Raw genomic sequence first — 23,710 nt, forward strand, 5'->3', positions numbered from 1 at the left:
ACACACTCACTTGCACACACACATCAGTGGAGGGTAAGGGAATGACCTGAAAGCTTCCTGTGATGGCCATTTTTCATGAATCTGGTAAGAAAAGTTTACTGTGAGATAAAAGTTGAGTTAGTTCTGGTACATACCCAGACTTCAAGTCCGTTATTCTCAAACAGTTTGTAGCATCCAGTCCCACCTTCCCATTTCGGACCACGCTTGATATGAATGGGGAGAGCATTGGAGAAATTCGGTTCAAGGCAACTTCTGGAGACATTTTAACTTGATTATGAGTTACCACTGAAAGTAGAGAGAAAGAAAGAAAGGTGATCAGTTTACCAAAAAACAAACAAACAAACAACAACAACAACAACAAAAAAAACCTTATAGAAATATAGATATAACAAGCTTCCTGGAAGTTAGCACAGTGCTCAGAATTTTCTTTTGTATGAGCAAATGCTTTATGACCCGGTAACACCTCTTCCTTCAGTTTTCCAGGAGCCAGATCCCTGCAGCTCAGATACTCAGGGCATGGGCTGTGCCATGCCTTTCAGGAATGAAAGGAACCCTTAAAGTACAATTCCCTCCTCCTTTCCAAAGACAGTCCTCACACTAGCTCAGTCTGCTTAAAGCTGCATGGCTCCATGTTACAACTGTCCCTTCTAACCTGATTGAGCTGGAGAAGGTTCACTAACAGTCCTGTAACCATAACACACAAAACACACATCATTAAGTCAGGGACCCCACCTGTATCCCCACAAGGACAAAAAGCTTGATCAGTGATAACATACAACACTCTAAAGCAAACACGACCAATTGTTACTTACAAGAAATCATTTACAGCCCACATACTTTTCTTAATAGGTCCTTCCATGGCACATTATAATTACCTGATTATATTAACTCTCCCTAACAAAGACTATAACTTGAAATTCTCACATTTAACAAGTGTAGTTAACACTTAGTATTCAGTAACATTTAATAATAAAAATAGTAAATTCAAATAAAAGATTGTTTTTTCTGGGCCAAATTTGAAGCAAGCTTTATTAAATACTAGCCAGGACTATGGATACTGGCCTAACCGGGACCCAAGACCCATGCTCAGAATATGGCTTCAAATAAGAGATTTAATAAATAAATTTTAAAATAACTTTAAAGAGATGAATAAGGGGAGCAAAGCTGAAGAAAAACTTAGTGATGGAGAAGATATAATATACCTCAAAATCTGATAAGGTGGGGGCCCTGAGGAAATGGTTCAGTGAGTAAAGTGCTTGCCAAGCATGCCCGAGCATGCGCGGCTTCAACCCCAGCAGCTGTGTAAAAAGCCAGCCTCGTGGTACACATCTTTAACCCCAGCACTGGGGGGGAGGGGGATGTTCAACTCAGCAAACTTCCTGGGCTCATTGGCCAGCCAGTCTAGCCAAAATGGCTAAGCCCAAAGTCAGTGAGAGACCTGTTTCTAAATCCAAGGTCCAGGACGATAGAGGAAGATACTCAACACTGACCTCTATCTACCACATGCACACACAGACATAGACATAGACAGACATATACACTGTATACACAGACACACACACACACACACACACACACACACACACACACACATATATATATATATATATATATATATATATATATACTGTTACACAGACATACCATGTACACACATACACACAAATGATAGGGGATTAAATACAGCAGAAGCTGAGGAACTTGACACTTAAATTATAAAAATATAGGGCAGATACTAAAGCATGTCCAGATATTAAACAACAAAGACAAATTGAATCTTTTCAGTCTTTGATTTTCTGGCACTATGAAGTCTTTATACTTGATCATACAGAAGCAATAAATCACATCTGTGAGACTTGGATATTCATGGAGCTGGAGGAGAGAGTGCATGAATTCCTAATAGACTTCTAGATGAAAGTTACTACTTCAGAGGTGAATAAGTCAATTCAAATGATCATTGTCTCTCTCAATCTGAAAGGTTAGTCCCACACTGAAAGCAAATTCATTCTTATCCAAGTACAATTATGAGTGCCTGCTGTTCTGGTTCTGGTTTCTAAACACTGTACCACATAAGAATTTACAAGCTCCGCTAAACTGAATACTTGCTTTATCATTTTAGATAGTTTAAAAAAAAAAAAAAAACACAGTGACACTATGATGCCCCCCAGAAATACTTGTGAGGTGCTTAAGCTTTGTAAGGTATACTTTAGTCTCTACGTGGTTGTCTTCTGACTCCTGGGAGCTGGCCTCCCATACATTCTAACACATCTAACATGACATGAGCAAATGTCTGCTTTGCTAGATATAGTAGCAATCATAAAAATACATATATTTTATAGCATCGCATGACTTATAAGGAACTTCCATATGCAGCTTTATCATCCGTCTTCACAGCCTGGTATAAGGCAGATTTCAAATTCCCATTTTCCGGGTGACGTGGGTAACTGTTTCTCAACAGCAGGCCCACCACACTTTGATCACTTTCAGGACTTTTCTAGACTCTGCAGTCCTGACTGAGATCTGACCACTCTGTCACAGTTCCTAGGACGGATGCTCATTTACCTCACATTCCAAACACACAGAGTCATCTGAGAGGCGAGCAGAAGGATCTCAGATGACAAAAATTTTCCCATGCTTTTTTTCTCAGAGTACTATTTTACCTCCAATTTCTTGAAGAAAGAGAAACCAAACTAGCACATCACACCTGAGCTCTCTCTGTGACCTCTCTCTGCACAGACATCCACTCCCCCACACACACACACACACATAGTTTCTTAATGAGGATTGTTTCCATTTTGTAAATTCAAAAGCTAAAGACCAGCCAGGCCAAGTTACTTATTTAATGTCACGCACAGAATAAACAGAAGGATTGGAATTAAAATCCAGATCTCTAGCAAAGTCCACTATTCCTATCGTCCTCTCAAGCGTTAACTACAGTGACCACTAAAGAAAGAAAGCATCAAGGTGAATTTTTAAAGCATGCACCTTGGTAAATATGAAGACAAAGTCACGAATTTATACACATGACTGCTTTACAGCTTAGACACCAGCTAGGCTCCTGCTGCCCCAGCATCGGTTCGAGCCAAAGGAAACAAGCTTTTCCAGATGCCAAACCACAGCAGTGATAATGAAAACCCATTCCACTTCAGCAACTGTCAAGACTTTAGGATCACACCTGAGGGAATGGATTTCTGTCTTCATCTCCAGAACAGCTATAATACAAGTTTTTGACAGTGCAAAGTTTTGTGCAGCTTCAAGATGTTTCAAAGTTAAGTGTAACTTCACTAACAAAGAGAGAAAACTATAAGGACTCCGAAATCAGAAATTTGAAAAGAAAATAAAAAGATAATTCTTTGGTACAATATGCAGGGATATGGATTGGAAACACACACCCCTCTCCTTTACATATAGCACCATTATAACAGATCCCAGAGAGTCAGGAATTTTTGGTGACCAGCCTCTCTTGAATGCTTGTTTTGCAATTTGTATTTCCTGATTTTGACGTATTGCAGAAGGAAGATGCAAATATATAATTTTTATAAAAATCTGCTGCCGCAAGATAAGGTCACATGAGGTCTTTTAGTGGGCGGACTGTCTAGGGAATACAAAGACGTATAAAGCACCATCCAGGCTCTTGCAATTAGGAGAGGATGACAAACACGGAAACATGTGCCCCCGTTGACGTCATGGAACGGAAAGGGGTGGCCTCCTGCTGCATCACGTCCACGTCATATGGCGCACGAGGGAAGTTACTGTGGGGGAGCAATTTCTCCCCTGGGCAACACCGGGGAGGGGCGGGGAGAGCGAATTGGTTCAGATCCAAAGAATGGCCACCCATTCTGAGGAAAATCTAAAGGGATCCAACCCTTTCTCCCAAATTGTATGATGGCCCTCATCAAGTGCAAAAAGAGGCGGGCTTCAACAGGGACCAGGACTGAACGAGATACGTGGAGAAAGAGAAGCCTCGGGTCTTGGGGGCCGGCTCTTGAGGGAATCCGCGTGCTGTGGGGCGAGCGGGGCATCTTTGGAACGCGGGCCTTCTCTTGAAGAGGCTAGCTCTCTGGTCATACTCAAACATGGCTCTCTGTGCCACCTGTGCGACTGAGATCCAACCTCCCCGCACCAGCCCGGGTCCAGGTACCTGGAACTTAAGTCCGATCAGTAACCGGCGACTAGACAGGGTACAGGTTACCCGAGCGCGCCCCCGACCGACGCACCGACCTGCGCGCGAACCGCGGGCCGGATGCGTGCGCGCTCCCCCGGACGTCCCGCCCTCTCCGGAGCCGGCCGGGCGTGCGCGTCCCCGCGCCGAGCCCAGCCGGAAGCTGAGGAAGGCGACCGGGTAGCGCCTGAAGGTTCCCTGGAGCTCCGGCCTCGAGCTTGGCGCGCTCTGTGATTCTCGCCGTGGCGGCTGGGCCCTGTGCCGTGAGGCGGGGCAGGAACACGGGTCTCAGGGGAACCAGGACTAGCCAAAGGCCGGGGAGGTTTCGGGCATTGGGTTGGGCGACCCGCACAGGCGTGTGAAACGCCTGCGTCGTTAGGGAGAACGGAGCGGCGTCCCTGGTTACGGGGTCAGGCAAGGGGCAAAGGGCAGCGTCCGGGTTGAGCAAGAGCGAGGCTTAGTAATGGCGGCGTCTGGGGAGCCTGGGAGGCCCTGGCAGGAGGAGGAGGCAGCAGCGGCGGTGGTGGTGGTGGGTTCCTGCATGACCGACCTGGTCAGGTTAGTGCGGGGCCGCAGCGCAAGATCTCGGGAGGGCGAACCTCACTGTGGGTGCCCACCATGGAACTTTGCTGTAAGCCTCAGGTTTCCACAGCACAACTTCTCAGGTGGATAGGCAGAATTCAAGTTTGTGGAGGTCAATGACCGGAAGGGACGGGGGTAGGGACGCTGAATGAAAGCTTTGATACTTCTAAAGACACCCCCACCCCCTGGCACCCCCAAACACCTGCCCCTGTTTCCTTGGCCAGGCTGCCCCATGACATTTTAACCTCTGAGAAAGTGACATGCCTACCCTCACAGGGTTGTGAGCATAAGAAGTGTTTTGTCCACCAGACCCAACTGGGTATTACTGGATTGAACACATGTGAAATAAGGCATTGAGGCAAACAAACACCTTTTCACTCAGTCGATTGTTGGCATTCCTGTAGTGTTCCATATTTACAGTTTACTTTTATGTAGGACTGTAACCACAGGTCAACCTTTGTGTCAAACCCAAGTGTGAATTCAAAATAATAACAAAAAAAACACACAAATAAACATGAAAATTACAGCCACTAGAAAACTGATCAACTAATGTTAAATGAGAATAGTTGAGTTAGGTCCGAGAGGTTGTAGGAATCCTTCTGCTTTGAAGTCTGTATGAAAAACTACGGCTTTCTAAGCATAAAAGCAATATACATTGTAGAAAAAAATTATTCAGGCATTCCAAAATAATCAGGCCATCTAATTCTGTTTATGTTAATAAACGTATTTCTCGGAAACTTAATGTCAGCGGTCCCAAAACTTTTTTTCTAGAAAGATAACAGAACTTTGGAATAAGGCCTTGGGGTAATCAAAACAACCAAATCCTTGCACAAAACTACCTATATCTACTTTAAAAACAGCTCCAGGGTCCTCATATATCCAACTTAATATTGCCTAAAACATTTATAAATTGTTATTAGACTCATCAAGATGGCTGTGAGGTGCTTGACTTAAGCCTAATTCCCTGAGTTCAGTTCCTGGAGCCCAGTGTGGTGGAAGGGCACTACAAATGTGATGAATATGTATAGGATAGATAGACAGACAGACAGATAAGTGTGTGTTTTCAGATTACCAAACAACATAAAAGATGGAATTAAAAAGGAGACTGGAGAGGCAAGTGTAATTGACAAAAACCTTGTTATGTTGTGGGGACTAGAGAGGTGGCCTCAACAGTTAAGAGCATTGGATCACAACCACCTGTAACCCCTGTTCCAGGGGACCCCACACCTCCGAGTGCATACACACATACACACAGAGTTAAAAGTAAAAAAAGAAAAATCGTTTTTGTAAGTGTAGCAATAACAGAAGAGTCTTACATAATTCTGTGTGTGGTGCTGGATAGTGAACTCAGCTCCCTCACACGGCCAGTGAGCACTTTACTACTGAACTACCCTTGTAGCCTCTCCTTTTATCATTTGAGTCAGAATCTCACTAAGTTCCCCTGCTGAACTTGTACCATGTGACTCAGGCACTTGACCTTGCTATCCTGCTGTAGCCAGGATTACAGGCCTACAGCACCAAGTCTGTCTCTAAATTCTAAATTTTACTGTTTCAGAGATGTTTGAGCTGCTACCTTATCATAAGTTATGCCAAGGCAGCCATGAATTTTCTGTAGTGGCAGACAATATAGTTGGAGACCTTTGGTGAGGAGGCTCAAGTATATTTTTCTAGGGGAAAAGTCAGCACATCTTCCTGTAAAGCTCCAGATAGTAAATGTTTTAAGTTTGGCAGGTCACATTTTGAAGTGTGATATGTCATTTGTCTTAGTTAGGGTTTTACTGCTGTGAACAGACACCATGATCAAGGCAAGTCTTATGAAGGACAACATTTAATTGGGGCTGGCTTACAAGTTCAGAAGTTCACATTATCATCAAGATGGGAACATGGCAGCATCCAGGTAGGCATGGTGCAGGAGGAGCTGAGAGTTCTACATCTTCATCTGAAGGCTGCTAGCAGAATATTGACTTCCAGGTAACTAGGATGAGGGTCTTAAAGCCCACTCCCACAGTGACACACCTACTCCAACAGGGCCACACCTTCTAATCATGTCACTCCCTGGGCCAAGCATATGCAAATCATCTCATCATCATTCCTATCTCCCAAGTGCTACAGAAAGGCTGCAGGCTGACACAGGGATGCATGCATCCCTGTGTGTAGGCTGTCGTCCTCTTACAGCCCATCCTGATTACCCTAATCCCACCCACTGGTGGTTCTTGAAGAAAAGATAAAATGTGTTCCTTTTATATCAAAGTAGGGAGTGTGGTGGCTGAAGAGATGGCTGAGCACTGACTGCTCTTTCAGAGGTCCTGAGGTCAATTCCCAGCAACCTCATGGTGGCTCACAACCATCTGTAATGGGATCATATGCCCTCTTCTGTGTGTCTGAAGACAGCAACAGTATAGTGTATTGATATATATAAAATAAATAAATCTTTTCTTAAAAACATAGGGAGCATATTTAACTTTAGAAATAGTCCCATCAAGAACATACCAAGTTTAGGGGTTACTCAGTTGTCGGGTACATGTTTAGCATGTACAAAGTCCTGTGCTCAATCTACCACCTTCTGAGAAGCTTGACCATCACATACTATAGACAGCCGATTCTAAGATTATTCTTCAGACTTTAGGGTATGAGGGATAAGCAGAGGCAAAGGCTAATTTTATGTCGGTATTTTAAAATTTTGAAGTAGAGAAATTTTAGGGGCTATTGATCCTAGCCTGTCAGTTTATAGATAAGTAAGCCAGAGCCTAGAAACTTACATTATGGTTAATGTAAGTTTCCATAACTTAATAAATGTCCATAAACTTCCATAATTTTCCTTGTCATTTTCTTTATAAAATAATTGAATTACTATTTTTCATATGTGTCACTAATTAAAAACTATTCCCTAGAATACTGCTTTCCATAGATTTTTCTTTAAAATTTTTCATGATCTGGGTTTTTTTTAAGCATACAAAAATATCTTGTTTTTATTCAGAACCCTGCATAAAATTTGGTCTGTCTGTGTTTGTTAAATATGTATCATGGTTATATTGGTTTCCTACTACTGCCAAAACAATTTTCCATAGATTTGATTGACTTAAGCAAAAGTCTGGCTTAGTAATCACTAAACTAAAATCAAGGAGTCAAAAGGTGAGGATCCTTTCGGGGGGGGGGGGGTTCTTAATGTTTATAGCTTCTCTGTTACTTTTTAGTCAAGTCCCCTTCATCTTAGTAGCAAACAGTGGTAGGTTGTGTCTTTTTCACATAGCATCAGCCTAAGTCAGGCCATGTGCACTATAAGAACCCTTGTATTATACTGATGCCAGCTAAATAACTCAAGGTAATCTCCTGCTCTTATTATATCTTATTGGCTATTCACTATCTAAGTACTCCCTTGCCGTATAAAATATATTTCTAAATTGGAGAAAATACAGTATGAGAATCTCTTAAGAACATTTTACTCATAGTATATATAGGCATCAAATAAACACTGTCACTTAGAGAACCTGTGGGTCCTTTCAGTCCACCCTCACTCACATTTACAGATGAGGTGACCAAGAGCTTAAATAGCTCACTTCTGATCACACAGCCAGTCAGAGGCAAAATGAAGGCTGGAACCCAGGACTCCCAGACTTATTTCCCCTTCCTATCATTCAGCCACTAAGAGACCAATAATACTGCCTTTTTGTATAAAGTCCATGTGGAAATTTGTAGTCTCTGTATTCACTGTTTATCTTGAACACTGACAAAGAATAACTAAAGATTTTCAGATCTAAAAATAGTATCTTCATTACTTCATTACTCTCATCTTATTCCTGTATGTAATGTAGCCAGCCTAGACACCATGCCTGTACTATAGAATTACTTTAGAAGTAAAACTGCTTCACTAAGCCTTTTTGGAAGGCATCCAACTCACTTTATATATTGCTGTGTGCCAGACACAGCTAATTCAATCAATGAGCATTTTTTTTTAATTTTAGTTTTCTATGTGTAGAAAGCTCTATGTAGTAATAATTCTTAAAACTCCTTAGCTCATCCAGCTGACATTGTGTAACACCCATCTGTGTTTATCATTATCCTTTCTTCTTGAACACTCATGTCTAAGGTTTCATGAGGTTTCGTGTTGTATCAAGCATGATAGCACATGCCTGGAATCCAGCACTTGGGAAGTGGAAGCAAAAAAAAAAAAAAAAAAAAAAAAAAAAATCAGATGTCAGGGTCATTCTCAGCCACACATGAAACCCTCCTTGCTTTTTAATAAAAGGTTTCATGTTACAAAGAAAAGAGAAATAAAATCTAGTCTCAGGAGAGATATGAAAATACACGGTAATTTTTTATATGTTCAATTTACACCTGCATTAATCATACTTTTAACTCCCTATTTTTGTGACATGTATATCACCCATTCTTTTCAGTCATTCAACTAATTTTTATTAGTTTTACACTATGTACCAGTTTCTGCCATAGCTAGAAAAGATACACAGATAAAAGTTTCTGCTTTGTAAAGCTAGAGAGACAGTACCAATGAAAATAAGCAAATCATGTGATATGCTAAGTTAAATGCTAGAGAAGAAAATCGCACAGTGGGTAGGAATACTAAGTTTAGATCCCGAGCCAAAGAAAGCCTCACTGAGAAGTGGGGTTCTGCATAGACACCTAAAGTAGGAAAGAAGTGAGCCATGCATTAAGTAAAGAACATACGTGACTGAAGAACACTGCAGGCAACAAGCAGCACATGCTAAGGCCCTGAACAGTTAACAAGAAAGATTGCAGTATGTAAAGAAAAGCAGATTGGGAGTCAGGGTTCACAGTAAGTCTTAAAGGACATTGTATCATTCTCTGGATGGATAAAAAGCCATTGGATTTGAGTGGAAGAGTGACATAATCTGACTTAAACTGTGGTGGGGTCCATGGAGACCGAGGACAAGACTGGAAGCAAAGTCAAGAACAGTCACATTTGGAGTTGATCTCAGTAACCTGGGTCAGCCCGGAAGCACTGCAGGTGAGGAGCAGTGGGTATTTGTGATTATATTTAGAAGGGAATGGAGCTAAAAGGATTACTGAGGGTAACAAGCCAGAGATTGTTGTGTGACTGTGGCCGCAAGGACAATTGATCTTTGCAGAGAGGTGCAGGACATTGTATCAGGAGCTCAGGGTTGACGGGTAGGGTTGAAGTACCCATTTGACCTATTAGATTGAAGAGGTCAAAAGGGTAGATATGAGTTTGACATTCAGAAAAGTAGTCTGGAGATTCTAATCTGTAAATGTGTCATTGGTGTATAGGTAATACTTAAAACTATGAGACACGATGAGATCACTGAGCTCTGAACTCCAGGAGCACTTCAATATTTCGAGGATATATTTTATTTACTGTCTCCCTTTCAGCCTATGCACTCCCAAAAGCTCTCAAAAAGATAAGTTTAATACACTTTTCCAGAGTAACTGACTGGGAAGTCAGCTAACACCTATGATACCTTTTTATGTGCTGCCAGTGAGAAAGGGTAGCTTCAGAAAAAAACACTGAAATGTAACTTTAAGCTTTAGCAAATCAGAAGATGATTGCTTAATTCTCAAAAGACTTTAAGTAGATACTGGGAAAAGTGAAGTAGTGAACCTAGATTACTTTAAAAACACAACAGTGGAGAGTACATACTACTCTTTTATAGGTCCCAAGTTCAGTTCCCAGCACCCAATTTAGATGGTTTACAAACCACCTGCATCTCCAGCTTCAGGGGATCCAGCACCCTCTTCTGGCCCCCAAGGCCACTGCACAAACTGAGATACACAATTTTTAAAAAGAAAAGAAAAGGAAAAAAAAAAAATCTTGGTTTAAAGAAATGACTCAGCAATTAAGAGTCCTTGTTCTTGCAGAGAACCCAGGTTCAATTCCCAGCACCCACACTGGATGACTCACAACTAACTGCCCTTATCTGCCCTCCACCGGCATTAGGCATATGCTAGGTCACACAAACTTAGAAAGCACACTTTCCTGGCACTAACATCAAGCCTAATAAAAGGATTAGGGAAAGTAAGGGAAAAGCTAACGGAAATTTTTTTTGATGCCTGCTTTGTAGTCTGAGTTGGACTAAGGCATATTATCATGTTTTGATAAGAAAATCTCTTTTAGGTCACATTTTCAGTAAAGTAAAACTCAAAGGAACATTGGTCCAAAATTATCTGACAATTCCCAGTGTCTGAGGAACATAATGCCATTCTTCATAATTTCTACTTTTTTAGTTTTAAAAGTCTGCTTTTAAGTTGTAAGTCATATTTTGAAATCAGTGTTTTTAAATATGTTCCTGTCACTTGTATTCTGTAATGCCAAAAGAAATCATCCATGAGAAATTTGCTAATTTTGATACCATCAGTGAAAAGAGATGTTTAAAAAAGTAAATTCCAAGTGACAAGAGCAAAGCTGGGTGTGATGGCACACACCTGTGATCCCAGCACTAGAGAGGTGGAAGCAGGAGACAGGAGAGAGGAGGAGGAGGGGAAGGAGAATGCACTGTTTCTAAGCTGTCCATTCATCATCCCTTGTAACTCTTCTGTGTTCTGGGGAGAACAAAGGTGAACTCCAGTGAATTTTGCTCCAGTGTTTTGATGATTTGTATATAATATTAAGAGGGTGAGGGGGCTGGAGAGATGGCTCAGCAGTTAAGAGCTCTGGCTGCTTTTCCAGAGATCCTGAGTTCAATCATTAGCACCCACATGGCAGCTCACAACTGTCTGTAGCTCCAATTCTAGGGGATCTGGCACCTTCAAGCATACATGGAGGCAAAACAACAATGCACATAAAATGAAAATAAATAAATCTTTTTTAAATAGAGAGAGTGAAAATATGTTAGATACTTGGAATACTGCAGTTAGTAATGCATGATCCAAACTCTGGAGCAAGTACCTACAGGTTCTCTGGAAGTGGAGAAACCTAACAAAGGGAGAAAGAAAGGTGCTGAAGATGGAGAATTCCAAAATGATCTGAGATGATTTCAGTACAGTCCTTCCATTCTTCATCATACTTAAAATTACCGAATTGAATATAACTTCAGTCTCCACCTTTACAGCCTTGGAGGAAAAGCTTTCTACATATTATATTAGAGACTGTGACAAATTTGTAAGAACATCTTTGAGCATTCAAAACTTTCCTATGAGCATTTAAAACTTTCAATGTCTTTGCCTTACTTAACAGTTATTCTGTGACTTGCTTGACTTGAAGCATGTCTTATACAGCTGCAAGAGTCAACTACAAATTATCTTTGTATATGGTTGGCTTGTTGTCTAAATACAACTTGAGGGGTTTGTTTGTTTTTGTTTTAGGTCTGGGTTTTTTTGTTTGGGATATATTGTTTTACTTTGGTTTTGGTTTGTTTCCCAAAAACATCACATCTTAGGTACTGGCCTTTTTCTTTTGTGGTTGGAAAAAAATCTTGAAATACAATTCTGTAATATTGCACAAAGTAGTTGGTACAATAGTCTTCTTCTTTTTTCTTTCTTTTTTTTTTTTTTTTGGTTTTTGAGACAGGGTTTCTCTGTGTAGCCCTGGCTGTCCTGGAACTCACTCTGTAGACCAGGCTAGCCTCGAACTCAGAAATCCGCCTGCCTCTGCTTCAATAGTCTTCTTAAATGCACTCTATAAATTGCTTGTATGTATGTGTGCGTGTGTGCGTGCGTGCGTGCGTGCGTGCGTGCGTGCGTGTGTGTGTGTGTGTGTGTGTTGTGTGTGTATGTGTGTGTGTTTGAAATAAGGTCTAAGTATGTTGTCCAGGCTGGTCTCAGACTCAGGGGTTTATTTCAAGTGATGGCCCTTCCTCAGTCTCCAAACTAGCTAGAACTATGCTACCACAGCCAGCTATAAATTATATTTTACATATTTATATATGGCCATGTATTTTACTGGGGATTTTTACCATTGGTCAGAACCATAATATTAGGGGGAGGGATTCTGATTAAGACTCTTCATTTTCAAGTGAGAAAAAATGGTATGTTTTTCAGTTACCTGAGTTTTCAACCAAAGATCTTACAGAATTTTAGCTTTAAGGTTCATCAGGGCCATCTTGGATGGTGCATGCCTTTAAGTAGAATCTTAAAAGATTTCAACACACGAGAGGTAAAGGTAGGAGTTCACGGTCAGTGTCAATTATATTGCAAGTTAGAGGACAGCCAAGGCAATGAAGTCCTGTCTCAAGAGTGTTAAACAGCAAAAACTAGCAATGGTGCACACCTTTGATCCCAGCACTTGGAAGGCAGACACAGGGGTCTCTGTGAGTTCCAAATCAGCCAGAGGTACATAGTGAGACATGTGCATGTCTCAAACATGAAGGATAAAGATAAAGTGCATTTTCCTGTCTTCAAAGATAAGTATTTCTTTGGTTCTTGGTTAAAGCCAAAAGATGGTATATGTTATCTAAAATAAAGATAATAAGTACCCTTTTTGTACTTGGGATATCACAGCACCTTGCTTAAGACAGCCACTTAGTGAACATAGGTCGGGTAAAGGAATGCATGCTTGCACATCACACCCTCACTTATTCTTGATGCTATAATAGAATGCCTAAAACTGGCTGATTGATAAAGAAATGGGCTCCTTGCTCATCCTCACTCTTGCTTGAAAAGCCTGAAGCTACGGTGTTTATACAAGTTCCCCAGGCCAAGCTGACTTCATGTGCCTAGAACTTTATGTACTTAAGAATTATGTTACAGTTACTTACGTATATATGATGGATTTGTCTTTCTAACTATAGCCATACTGATTTTGATTTATAGTATGTGTATTTGATGCGATTTTATTAGTATATTCAGTCTAGAATTGCTATCCTCTCGCTCAGCTCTAAGCTATTTTCTTTCATGTTTGGCTGATATTAATAAAGCTATCCATAGTTATTGTAATCAATATCTACCTGGTATATCTTTTCCAACCTTTAGTTTAACTATTAAATGTGTTCCATAATAGAACATACCTAGAGTTTAGTCTTCTGTGAATTTGTAGGGGGTTTTTTGTAACTATGGTTTTTTTCTCTTTGTACTAGCAAATATAATCAGTTCACATTTATACACATTTATAATGTTATGATGTAAATTCATTTCAGGCACTTTTACATAAACGTCTTTAATAGAAATATTAAAAGATGGCAAGGTACCTAACCCACCCACATTAACTACTTAATGTCAGATTAATTTCAAACATCTTTACATAAATGGCTCTGTAGAATATGTTTGTCAATTTTATTATGGTTGTACAGCACAACTAAGTTATTTTGTGGAATAACATCAAACATTAAGATTAAGTTAACTGTGTTCATATTTCCCATGAAGTTAAATGATTTCTTCTGATTGTATTTTATAAAAAAAAAGTGATACATCCAAAGATTTTAAAAGAAACATATATTTCAGAGTATTCTGTTCATTTGCAATTTTTTTTCTCTGACCTCTAGAAAAGAAACATCATTATTTGGCTTTTTCAACTCAGCATTTAGATTCTTTAAAAGTGTAACCGGAAGTAGGCCTGGTAGCTCAGACCTGTAATCCCCGCAACACAGGAGGCTAATTAAGGCAGGAGGATAGTGAGTTCAAGGCCCACCTGGGTTACAGGGTAAGTTTAGAGCCAGACAGTGTGGGCAGCTTGGTGAGACCTTATCTCAGAATAAAAAGTCAAATGAGGCTAGACATAGTTCAGCATGAGAGAGTGGCAAAATGAGGGGTCTGACAAACCAGTCGTGATGGCATGAGGGACTGTCACGGGGGGGGGGGGGGCCTCAGTGTGAGGCTAGCCTAGACTATATAGCTACACTGAGGCTTGAGAAAACAAATTATAATGGCCAGAAATTACTCAAAAAGTAGTAAAACTCTTGAGTGTAAATAGGTCCTAAGGTCCGTAGGAATATCTGTGGATACCTTAGTTATACCTGCTTTATGTTAAACCCTAACTCTAAGCTGGGCTTGCTGGCACACACTTGTTACACCAGCACTTGGGAGGCAGAGGCAGAAGAAGAATCAAGAATTGAGTGTCATTCCTTGGCTACATAGAGACTTTGAACCCTACTTAACCATGGGGGACACAATCTCAAAAAAATTTAAATAAGCAAATAAATGCTAGCTTTGTCATCTATTAAGCAAACATGGGATGTTTTTACAATGCCTATGATTCTAACTCGTCTTACTGAAAGGAGATGAAAACAATTTTTTATGACCTTTTTGTAATTATTATTTGAATTGATGTTCATAAAGAAATATTTGGTGCAGTACTTCCTATATGATAAGATTCAAAAAATAGTATCTGCAATTAATTTATTGCTTCAACAAAAGTTTGTTGAGGCAGGGTGTACATGGGAACAGTCCTAGCTGTTAGGATATAGAAATGAGGATGGCCCATGACATGAAAGAAACTTCACAGATGACTAGAGACCATAGGCACGGTACCTAACCCACCCAGACTGCTGCATTACAGCTTCTGGGAGAGGCCATGATGCACTCAGTTAAAGGATGTGGATGTCTTAGCAAAAGTCAAGACTCAGGGGGAAGAACTTCCAGGCATAGGCAATAGGCTGTGCAAAAAAAGATTTAAAATACACATAAAACTCTAGGAATAAGTTACTATTATGAGAAAGAGGTGGACACTGGGACATGAATTTATTTATTTTCATTAACTTATTCACTTTACATCCTGATAGCAGCCCCCCACCTCCCAGTCCTACCCTTACATCCCTTATTCCTGCTTCCCTTCTCTTGAGAGGAGAGGCCCCCCTTAGGTACCAGCACCCACCCACCCACCTCCACCACCACCACCTCTGCACATCAAGTTGCAGAAAGACTAAGCTTATCTCTTCCCACTGAGGCCAGACAAGGCATCCCAGCTAGAAGAAAGAGATCCACAGGCAGGCAACAGAGTCAGAGACAGCCACCTTTCCAGTTGTTAGGGGACCCACATGAATACTGAGCTGCACATCTGCTACTTATGTGTAAGAAGCCTTGGTCCAGCCCACACATGCTCTTTGGTTGGTGGTTCAGTCTCTGGGAGCCCTCAAAGGCCTTAGTTAACTCTGTGGGTCTTCTTGTAGTGGAACATGAATTTATAAGGCCAAAGAAGTTGGAACATGGAGTAAACTCCAGGTCTTTGTAATTATAGAACCTGTTTCTCTCAGTGTTCAATTGTAGTTGCTACTTAACATGTTTAGTATTCTGAATATCTACTATAATGGTCAAAATTTATAAAATGCTGATTGTCAAAGCACAATAGCATAAAGACTGTAGCATTAGCATTGAAAGACCTGAGTTTAGTTCAGCACTTATGACAACTGTGGGATTTTTGATAAGCAAGTACTTTAACAAGTTCTTAACCTTTTCCCCTAAAACAGAGGTAATGATAATGCCCATCTAATCTAATATGCTTTACAAAAATTTAATGTTAATTTAAATATAATCAGTTCTTGATTATTCACAATGCCTACTCAACCTGCTTTCAAATATATGGTTAACTTCAAATATAATCAGTTGTTGATTACTTATAATAATGGAAAACATGATCACCCAAAACCAGAAATAGTAGGTAAATGAAAATTTAATGATTAATTCTAAAATACACTATTTTTCTCACGATTTATCCTTCTAATTATATTTTGTTAAGGATGAAATTAAAAATCCATTTTTTAATGCTTTAAACTACACCAGCAGATGGCAGGAAGATGTAGCCCAGATAATTATAATATGGTGACAGAAGTCATTTTGGAATTTAAATTTTTACTATAATTAATTGGCAAAATAGAAAATAAAGCATTGGTTCTGTAGTTATTTGTCTGTGTCTTGTGTTTCAGTGTGTGTTAACTGTATCTGTTCTAAGTACCTAGTGTACATGGGTATTACTCCCATCTGTCCATACAGTCTCCTTTTACTTGCATGTCCCTCACCCCAGTTCTACATTTTTTTTTAAAAAAAGGCTTCTTGTCTTTGTGAAATTGGCTTATTTTACTCAACATGATGATTTCCAGACCCATTAATTTTCCTAAGAATGGTATAATGTCATTCTTTGGGGTTGGGGAAAACTTTTTGCATATATATATATATATATATATATATATATATATGCAAGATATATATATCTTGGCGCTTGTAAATAGCACAACAGTAAGCATGTATGTTCAGATGGTAAGCTAACTTGACTCTTTGAGAATATACCTAGAAGTGTCACAATCATTTATATGGTTGTATAAGATCATATATATAACAATGTGTAAATTGTTATATGTTATATAAATATACAAATTGTTATCTATAAATAAAATGTTCTTGTTTTCAGTGAATTTAGAAGTAGCATCATTAACTTTGCCTTTGTGAGATTCTTGTGTCTTGCCAATCTCCTTTCTGTTTTCTCCGCCTCCTTGCTTCTTACTGTATAGGACCCTCATGGAAATCTTTGCCATCTGTAGCTGTCAGATCCTTATTTCCTAACTCACAAAGGCATGTTTATTTCCTTTACTCTCATCCTCTTACAGCCTCTAGTTACAAAACTGATCCATTCTCTACCTCTGTATTTAAGCTTCTATTATTTCTCCAGGGCTGTTCTTGGATGAAAGTAAAGAGCTGGGGGAGAGATAATGCATATACACGCATGCTCATGCATGCACACTCTGTACACACACACCAAAAAAAATGATACCGGGGAGTTGGGTTTTTTTTTGTTTGTTTTGTCTTTAGGTATGTTATTATTTTGAGCTGCATGCCTCTCCCAGCATACTATATATTCAGATCTTCCATGCCACCTTAGAAGAGTAAAATCAATATGTTCTTCTTGTCCCCATTATTCTGACAAATAACTTCTGGACTGAGATTAAAAGGTCCATCTTATAATTACTGTTCCATGTTGAACTTTCCATAACTGGTTTTCTTTTCTCCTTGGGCTGCTACTCTCCAGACCCCTTGCCTAAGTGATAATTGTGTTGATGTTATGTGCAGAGGCAGCTGTCATTCAAACTGTTGCTGTACCTTTATTTTAAGGAGGAAACTATTCACCCCCAAACACTCCCCACCCTTTTGTAATAACGACTACCAAACTTATCCTCTCAACATCAGTAGAAATAGGTAAAAAACAACTTCTTCAGACAGTAAAAGTAGGCAACACAGGAGAGGAAAACACATGGTTAGTCCTGGGAGCATATTCCTGACCCCAGCAGAAAGGGAAAACTTAAGGACTATAAAATAACAACCCCAGAGAGGTAAGAAAACCAAGTTCTTAGCTTGGAGAGACTAAGAAAAATAGAATTTGTGGGGCAGGAGCCTGGGAAAGGAAGGAGCTAATCACGGGAAGGTGTTTAAGTCCCATGGAATCTACTGCAAATGCCAAATGGACTTGTATAGAGAGAAATTCAACTAAGCCAGCAACTCCTCAATCGGTATAAATTGATCACTTTCCAGGAACTATACAAGAGTAGGAGATTGATGAATTCTGTCCAGCCAGAAGCATTGTTGAACCTTTGAAACAGTCACTCAAGATCCCAGGACCACACCCTACTTAGGGGGCAAATCCACCCTCCAGTAAAGGCTACTTTAGACCCATCCTAGCATCTGAAGAGCAACAATTAACAGGATCGTGCTAATCCACAATTTACTTAACTGCAAAACACTCAGATGCCCTTTGCAGAAACAAAAATCATTAAGATAAACTGTGATATCTGAAAAACTTAGCATCTAATCAAAAATCATTAGACTTTGGATAATCAAGCAAATGTGATCCATAACCAAGAGAAGAAAACAGGGCAATGGGAAGACAACAATAACAAATATTGCAATCAATATAGATGCTAAAAGAGTCATAATTATGCTCAATAATTCAAAGGACTGTGGAAAGGCACGGAGTCTCTCATGCCAAGGAGACAACAGTCTAAAATCAGTGTGATTATACTCTAAAAGAAAGAGAGTGAGATAGATGCAGAAAATATTTGAAAAAATGATAGCTAAAATTTTTCCAAGTTTTATGAAAACCTGATATTTTAAATGAAAGATTAACTCTAAGCATGATACATAGTACAAAAGCACATTCTAATGAAACTCAATGCAAACCCATTACAAACAAAAAGCATCAGAGGAAAAATATACATGGCACATGAAAGAACAAATGTTTAGTTCCAACTTTTTGTCAGAAACAGGCAAAGACAATGAATTAAAACTCTGGGGGCTGTAGTGTATGGGGGTGGGCGGGGTGCACATGTATGTTCCAGTGTGTGAGCCTGTGTGGGGGCGTTCAGAGGCCAGATAAGACATCTACTGCTTTGCCTCATTTTGCCTTGAAACAGGCTCTTTCACTAAACTCACGTTTTCAGTGAGACAGGCTGGCCAGTGAGCCCTCAGGATCTACCTGTGTCCCCCCATGACCCAATGCTGGGGCCACATGCATGGGCAAAATAATTTTTATTTGTGGGTGCTAAGGATTCAAACTCAAGTCCTAATGCTTACAAAACAAGCTCTTACCCATTGAGCCACCTTTTCAGCTCCAGACATGAAACCTTCAAGTACTTGAAAAACAAACTATCAACATAGACTTCTATGTCCTTCATATTTAAGAATCAGAGGCCAGATACAGTGACACCTGGCATAATCTCAACACTCAGTAACAGAGCTGGGAAGGTCACAAGCTCTAAGCAGGCCAAACCACACAGTAAGCTGGAAGCCAGACCTTGAGCTACATGATGAGAATTTCTATAAAACATCAAAGAAATTATTCCTTTGACCATCATATTCATTATCTATGTATCACTTGGCCACTGATCATTTAGTGTCATTCTTGTTGAGCAAACTGACTATCATTGTATAAAAGTACTTGTGTTCAGTTAACCTTTGTGCACCAAAGGGCAAAAATGATGGTGGTGGCAATTTTATTGCAGAAGTTTATGATGATTTTTCTATTTTGGCATTGTTAATTGTTTGTTAGTCTTTTCCTGTGCCTAATTTACAAATCAAACTTTATAGGTATTCACTATAGGAAAACCATAGTATGCATGAGTTGGGTCTGGTTCTGTCCATGTTTGTAAGCATCCAGTGCAGGCAGGTGTGTCTTAGAACTTGTTCTGGAGATGGCTTAGTGGTTAACAGAGACTGCTGCCCTTGCAGATGACCTGAGTTCAGTGTCCAGCACCTACCTTAGACAGCTCACAACTGCCTATAACACTTCAGGCTAATGCAAGCTTTTCTGGCCGTGAGTACCAGCACTCATGTAGGCATATACACATACGCAAAATTAAAAATAAAAGTAAGTCTTTAAGATTCCTATGAGTAAGGAAGGGCTACCATCTCCAAATAATGTCTCTGAGCCTGTCATCAGAGCACACACCTGTAATCCCAGCCGGCACTCAGGAAACAGAGGCAGGAGGATCATTGCTAGTTCAAGACCAGCCTGATACACATAGTTTCAGGTCAGCTACATAGTAAGGCCCTATCTTAAAAACATAAAAAGAAAAATGTAAAAAAGACTTCTGATCCAGAAATTTAGTGTTTCTTGTCAGAATGACTAATACTTAATAAGAATTTTAATTGGACAGGGTTAACATAGCAGGAGGTAGCATGTGATCAGAAATCCGAGAGTGAAATAAGGAGCCAGGAGAATACCATAACACACTCATCTTTATCGTCTTTCTGATCACCTAGCTTTTCCACATATAACCAATTAAATCAGTTAAGGTTAAACATGTGACACTAAAGCACTGACTATCTCTGCTTGGAGTATTGTCTACTCTGAACTTGAGGTAGCTACATCTTAAAGCAAAATGACTGTTAGTTTGGAAACATAAAGGTTAGACAAACCGTTGTCAAAAGCAGTTAACCACTTAAAGTATAATCGATATTTTATTTCCTTAAAAAAAATCCATATATGTGTCTATAAGTTTAGATTTTATATATATATATATATATATATATATATATATATATATATATATATAGTTTTGGTTTGTTTTGAGACAGTGTCTTCCCTATGTAGCCCCAGCTGTCCTGGAACTCACTATGTAGATCAGGCTGACCTCAAACTCACAGAGATCCTCTGCCTCTGCCTCTGCCTCCTGAGTGCTGGGATGAAAGGCATGTGCAGAATGCAATTTTAATTAGTTGATTAAGATTTTTTTTTACACCGAGAGAAATACATGTTACTAATTTGTTAAATCATTGACAAATATATTTATGCATTACAGTGTAATGTTTCAATACATGTGTTTATTTTGTAGTTATCAGGGTACATCTATTATTTTAGAGTATACAATGTATTACTTTTCACTGTCATCACCATATTATGGGTAGAACACAGGCAGTTAGTCTTCTGTCTTAGTTATGGTTTCACTGCTGTGAACAGACATGGAAAGTCTTAGAAGGGGCAACATTTCATTGGTGCTGGCTTATAGGTTCAGATATGCAGTCCATTGTCACCATGGCAGGAAGCTTGGCAGCATCCAGGCAGGCATGGCTCAGGAGGACCTGAGAGTTCTACATCTTGATCTGACTGCAGGCTGCTATGAGAAGGGTCTCAAAGCTCACCACCACAATGACACACTTCCTCCAAGGAGACCACACCTCCTAGCAGTACCAGTCCTTATGGGCCAAGCACATTCAAACCACCACATCCTCCTCTCCAGTTGTGGCTTTGTAACAAATACCACCTCTCCCCTCCCACCTCTGGTAACTTCCTCTCTACTCTGCATCTATGAGTTCAGCTTTTAGGTTCCACAAATAAGTAAGCTCACATGGTATTTCTCATCCATCCTGGCTTATCTCACTTACCATAGCGCCCTCTGAGTTCACTCATGTTTTTGTGAGTGACAACTTGATTTTGAAATTACACTTAACCTTTAAATGTGACATACACAAATGCTGAGGAGAAGAGAAATGGCTGAAAAATACAGGCAGCAGGAATAATTAGTATGAATTTTAATTAGGTATTAACTAATGTGCAATCACTTATCATAGAAGCTTATAATATGTCAAAAGCTTGCAGCCAGAAGAAAGGGTCAATGTAAAAGCAAAAAAGCAACATGTTTCTTGATTTTTGCCAAAGTAGGTATTAGTGTGACTCCTTTGGTTGAAAGACTTGTCATCTTCCAATCACCAGGTCATCTCTTCCTTTGGTTCAAATAATCTCTTGAGAACCTGTAACAACCACCTCATTGTCAAGAAGTTAAAAGCAATTGATAAGTTGTTCTGGTAACACCTGTCAGTGAATTCACTGTGAGCACAAAACCCTGGCATTTCAGGAGTTGACAAGTATTATTAAACTGTTTTGCAAGAGAAGAAGCTGGTTCAAAGAGGGGAGAGCTGTCAAGATAACGAAATCAGTAAGTGGGTCAGGCCTCCTGCTTCAAACACCATACTCTAACCACTACCATGCCGACTCTCATGGTGGGGACAACATTCCTTTCTGTCCAATTCAAAAATGCAACATTTTGCAAGCTATGAATTTGTTCTCAGTTTAAATATGTCTTGTGCATGTTTTTGTCTGTTGAGATTTTTCTCTTTCAATCAAAAGTTTATACTATTTTAATTTTTAAATGGTAGCAACCTTGTTTCTCTTTTTCTTGGTCTTCTCCCCACACATACTCTCACCGCCCCCACCTCGAGCATCTTAATTTATCTGTCTTTGGCATCTAGCTAAACCTTATGTTTGAATTAAAGGGAATCTATGTGATGGTGCTGTGACAGTTAATCTTCATTGTCAACTTGACTGGATTAAGAAAAGCGTATTGCATTAGTATAGCACACCTTTGGCCGCATTTGTGAGGGTGTTTGCAGGGAGGATTAACTGAAGGAAGTAGACCCACCCTGAATTTAAGCTACACCATCCCATGGGCTTGGGTCCTAGGCTGAATAAAAGGAAAAGGTAGCCATGTGCCACAGGCCCCCTTCCTCTGCTTCCATATGTGAGTAGATGTACCCATATGTGAGCATCCATCTCCCACACCTGCCTCCACATTCTCCCTACCTTGATGAGCAACTGTACCCTCACCATCAAACCATGAGCCAGTATTAGTGCAATATAGTATACATTGCTCATCACATAAGAGGAAAGTCACAGAGTCATCCTGTGTTCAGGCAGTGGTGCTGTGTGTGGGTACTTTCTTAAACTTGGTGTAACTTCCTGATGAATTAGGAAAGCCTAGTTCAGAGTAAAGTAGAATTTATAATTTAGAAATACTTCTATTTATAACTAATGTTCCAGTTTTTCCTCCATTCTCTTTAACTTTATTTCTTTAAGAAACTCTCAGATGCACAGTAACTTATTCTGGATTACACAAGAGCAAAGCACAACACAAAGAATTAAGAGCACATACTCTAGTGAGCACTGAAAAGGAGTGTTGGGGACACAAAGGTTCTTATGCCTCCGAGCACTAGGGAACAAGGAATGTTAAACACACAGGGCTCTCTTCTCAAAAGAGGAAATACATGTTTTCCACCCAAAAGGCTGGGAATGGATTTTGTTAACAACCTGTTAACCTTTTTGCTTTCTGTGGGGGCAGACCTTCCCCCAAAGCACTTATCCCAGTTTCTTCCCTTCTAGACTGTTGTTGTCTATTGCTCCCAATTAATAGCCTATGACTGGGGGAAAGACACATGTATTTTATGGGCCACTGACCTCAATGCTATCTCAGTCAGAGACCACAGTAGATTCTAGGCCCTTTAGTTAGAGAACATGCCCTCACTGTCATATGAACTTTGTAAAGCAGTTTCTAAGTCAGCATTTCTCAAACTATGGGTCATGAACCCTTTGGAAATTAACTAACCCTTTCACAGAAGCTACCTAAGACGATCAAAACTATCAGATATTTACATTGTAATTTATAACTAGCAAAATTACAGTTATAAAGAAGTAGCAACAAAATAATGTTAAGGTTGGGGTCCCCACAACATGAGGAACTGTATTGAAGGGCTGCAACTTTACGAAGCTTGAGAAGCACCGCCCTAAGTCACACTTTAGGCTTTATTGTATGCCTAGGTTAGAATGATTGTTGCCTGGAAACCTTC

The 23,710-nt window shown here is 39.9% G+C and overlaps 2 protein-coding genes across 7 annotated transcripts in view; one reads left to right on the forward strand and one right to left on the reverse strand.

Annotated features, from left to right (window-relative positions):
• Babam2 (BRISC and BRCA1 A complex member 2) overlaps nucleotides 1-4,339 on the reverse strand; it is a 374,321-nt gene extending 369,982 nt beyond the window's left edge. Inside the window, exons 1-2 of one of the 2 annotated variants that reach the window (XM_034514429.2) lie at nucleotides 4,142-4,339; nucleotides 135-285 (exon numbers count right to left, since the gene is read on the reverse strand). In XM_034514429.2, the coding sequence (XP_034370320.1) occupies nucleotides 135-262 (128 nt within the window). In that variant the 5' untranslated portion in view covers nucleotides 263-285; nucleotides 4,142-4,339. The remainder of the gene's footprint in view (nucleotides 1-134; nucleotides 286-4,141) is intronic. The other variant, XM_034514431.2, reaches the window with a different exon arrangement.
• Nucleotides 4,340-4,482: 143 nt separating this feature from the next.
• The window catches only part of Rbks (ribokinase), a 76,257-nt gene continuing 57,029 nt past the window's right edge, over nucleotides 4,483-23,710 (forward strand). For 4 of the 5 annotated variants that reach the window (XR_013113303.1, XM_034514086.2, XM_076942269.1 and 1 more), the window contains exon 1: nucleotides 4,483-4,720. Coding sequence is in view for 4 of the 5 variants with exons in the window: in XM_034514086.2 (XP_034369977.1) it covers nucleotides 4,626-4,720 (95 nt within the window). In the remaining variant the exon portion in view is untranslated. Of the gene's footprint in view, nucleotides 4,721-6,612; nucleotides 6,642-23,710 lie in introns of those variants that run through there. The other variant, XM_076942267.1, reaches the window with a different exon arrangement.

Source organism: Arvicanthis niloticus, chromosome 11 (genome assembly GCF_011762505.2).
Source record: "Arvicanthis niloticus isolate mArvNil1 chromosome 11, mArvNil1.pat.X, whole genome shotgun sequence".
Classification (NCBI taxonomy): domain Eukaryota; kingdom Metazoa; phylum Chordata; class Mammalia; order Rodentia; family Muridae; genus Arvicanthis; species Arvicanthis niloticus.